The sequence below is a fragment of the Propithecus coquereli genome, unplaced genomic scaffold (assembly GCF_000956105.1).
Source record: "Propithecus coquereli isolate 6110/MARCELLA unplaced genomic scaffold, Pcoq_1.0 Scaffold53, whole genome shotgun sequence".
Taxonomy (NCBI): Eukaryota; Metazoa; Chordata; class Mammalia; order Primates; family Indriidae; genus Propithecus; species Propithecus coquereli.
In genome coordinates, this window is record NW_012151174.1 from 2,644,877 (window position 1) to 2,646,696 (window position 1,820).

The 1,820-nt window shown below is 35.8% G+C and overlaps 1 protein-coding gene across 1 annotated transcript in view; it reads right to left on the reverse strand.

Moving 5' to 3' along the window:
- Positions 1–1,196, reverse strand: part of ZNF573 (zinc finger protein 573) — a 23,178-nt gene extending 21,982 nt beyond the window's left edge. The window contains exon 1 of the mRNA XM_012657140.1: positions 1,133–1,196. Coding sequence (XP_012512594.1) covers positions 1,133–1,163 — 31 coding nt within the window. The 5' untranslated portion in view covers positions 1,164–1,196. The remainder of the gene's footprint in view (positions 1–1,132) is intronic.
- Between the last annotated feature and the right edge of the window lie 624 nt (positions 1,197–1,820).

A 1,820-nucleotide genomic window follows, 5' to 3' on the forward strand; every position in this document is an offset into this window, starting at 1 on the left:
TGTGTTATTATTACAACTTTTCTGTAACTCTGAAATTATATTAAAATAAAGAGTTTTAAAAAAAGGTTTTGGGATTTGAGTCTACTTCTCCCTCACCACAAGACCCTGTTGTAGTGGTCCCTAAAAAAACCAATAAATAAACAAACAAACAAATAAATAAATTTTTAAAAAATATTTAACTCCTGACCTGGGTGTAGGGACATGGTTGTTTAACTTATATAACTCATTAAGCCACACTTTTGTTTTATGTTGCTCCTGTATTGATCTAATATTTTTTAAAATGCCTTAAAATTAAAAAAACAAATTACACCATTGATTCTAATCATTTTTATTTCCTAACAATTCAAATTTGATAATGCCTTATACGATCTGTCTCCTCACAACAATGTGACCCCATTTCTTGTCACTCTCCTCTTAGGATCCCTATTCTGGGCTATTTTGGTGCTCCCCAAACTCACATAGCTCTCCCAGTTCTCTTCCCTCTACTCTCCACACTCCTCCCCTCCACGACCCCTAGCTTTCCTCTTAGCCCTCCAAGATCTTAATCAGTTTGGAATATAAACACATTGATAAACACATGGCCTATGACCCTACATCCTGTCTCTTCTCAAATATTAACCATCCCAAAGAAGTCTCCCCAACCATCTTATCTAAAATGGCCCAACCTCTGCTTACTTTTTATCATGGCTCGCTCCACTGCCTAATATTATTTATTTACCTGTTTATTTTTATGTCTACTTGCTCTAGTACAATGTCAATTCCATGAAGATGGGGACCTTATAAGTCTTGTTCATTATCACTATATTGATAAATGTGTGTTTGTGTATGCAAAAGGACAGTTGGAAAAACAGCTGAATCCAAAATACAGGTAAAAAGAAGAAAGAGCATCCTCATCACTGAAAAATGGGTTTGAAATATAAGAGAAATAAAGTGATTTATAAATGGGGTACAGTTCAAGTTTCTTCCATAACTCACACTGAGATCTTTATTTCCTCCCCAGGTCATGGGCCTGAGCTCCACAAGTCTGGGTGCCTTGGAGGAGGGCTTTAGGAACAACACCACACAGAAGCATCGCCTCTCCCTTACCTTACAGGCTGTTACCAGCCCTGATTGCTTCCCCTGCCTTCCTTACCTGTGTACTGTGTTTTTTCCCTCAGAATCATCCAGGGCTCTTTGCCTTGCTCCAATAAGTCAACCACATCTGGCTTACAACTGGAATGTCCTGCTTATAAGAAAAGAAATGCCACATGGTATAAAAATAAAAACAAAAATTACAGAAACCTTTGGGCTTTGGTTAAATATGCAACGAACTAAGGATTTCAAATAAAAGAGGAGTGAGATGATTTAAGAAGTAAGGCAGGTATGGTGAAACGTTATTTTAACTTAAACTTATACAGGCTCTGTCTCTTAAGAGAAAGTTTAAAAATGTTTGTGGAAGTCTCTGGAGCCAGAAAGCTGGTGTACAAATTCTTCCTCTTAAACCTACCAACCTTGTGACTGTGGCCAAGTCACTTCAACTCACTATTCCACAGTGTTGGCAAATAAACTGGGCATAATAATATTATCATCATACAGTTGTTTGATGATTAAGTCAGCTTACATATTTTTTTTTTTCTCCCCAGAAAAGTGCCAGGACATAATGAGCACAATTGTACCAATTATAATTATTTTATTTCCATAAAAGGAAAACATGAAGCATCTTGATTGATTTATAAAATCTTCATTCAATATTAAATGCAAAGTTCATAAATTATAACTTTCAACCATAAATCACACAAATTGGCTAGAGGAAATTAAATTTAGACCCTACAGTTTTTTTT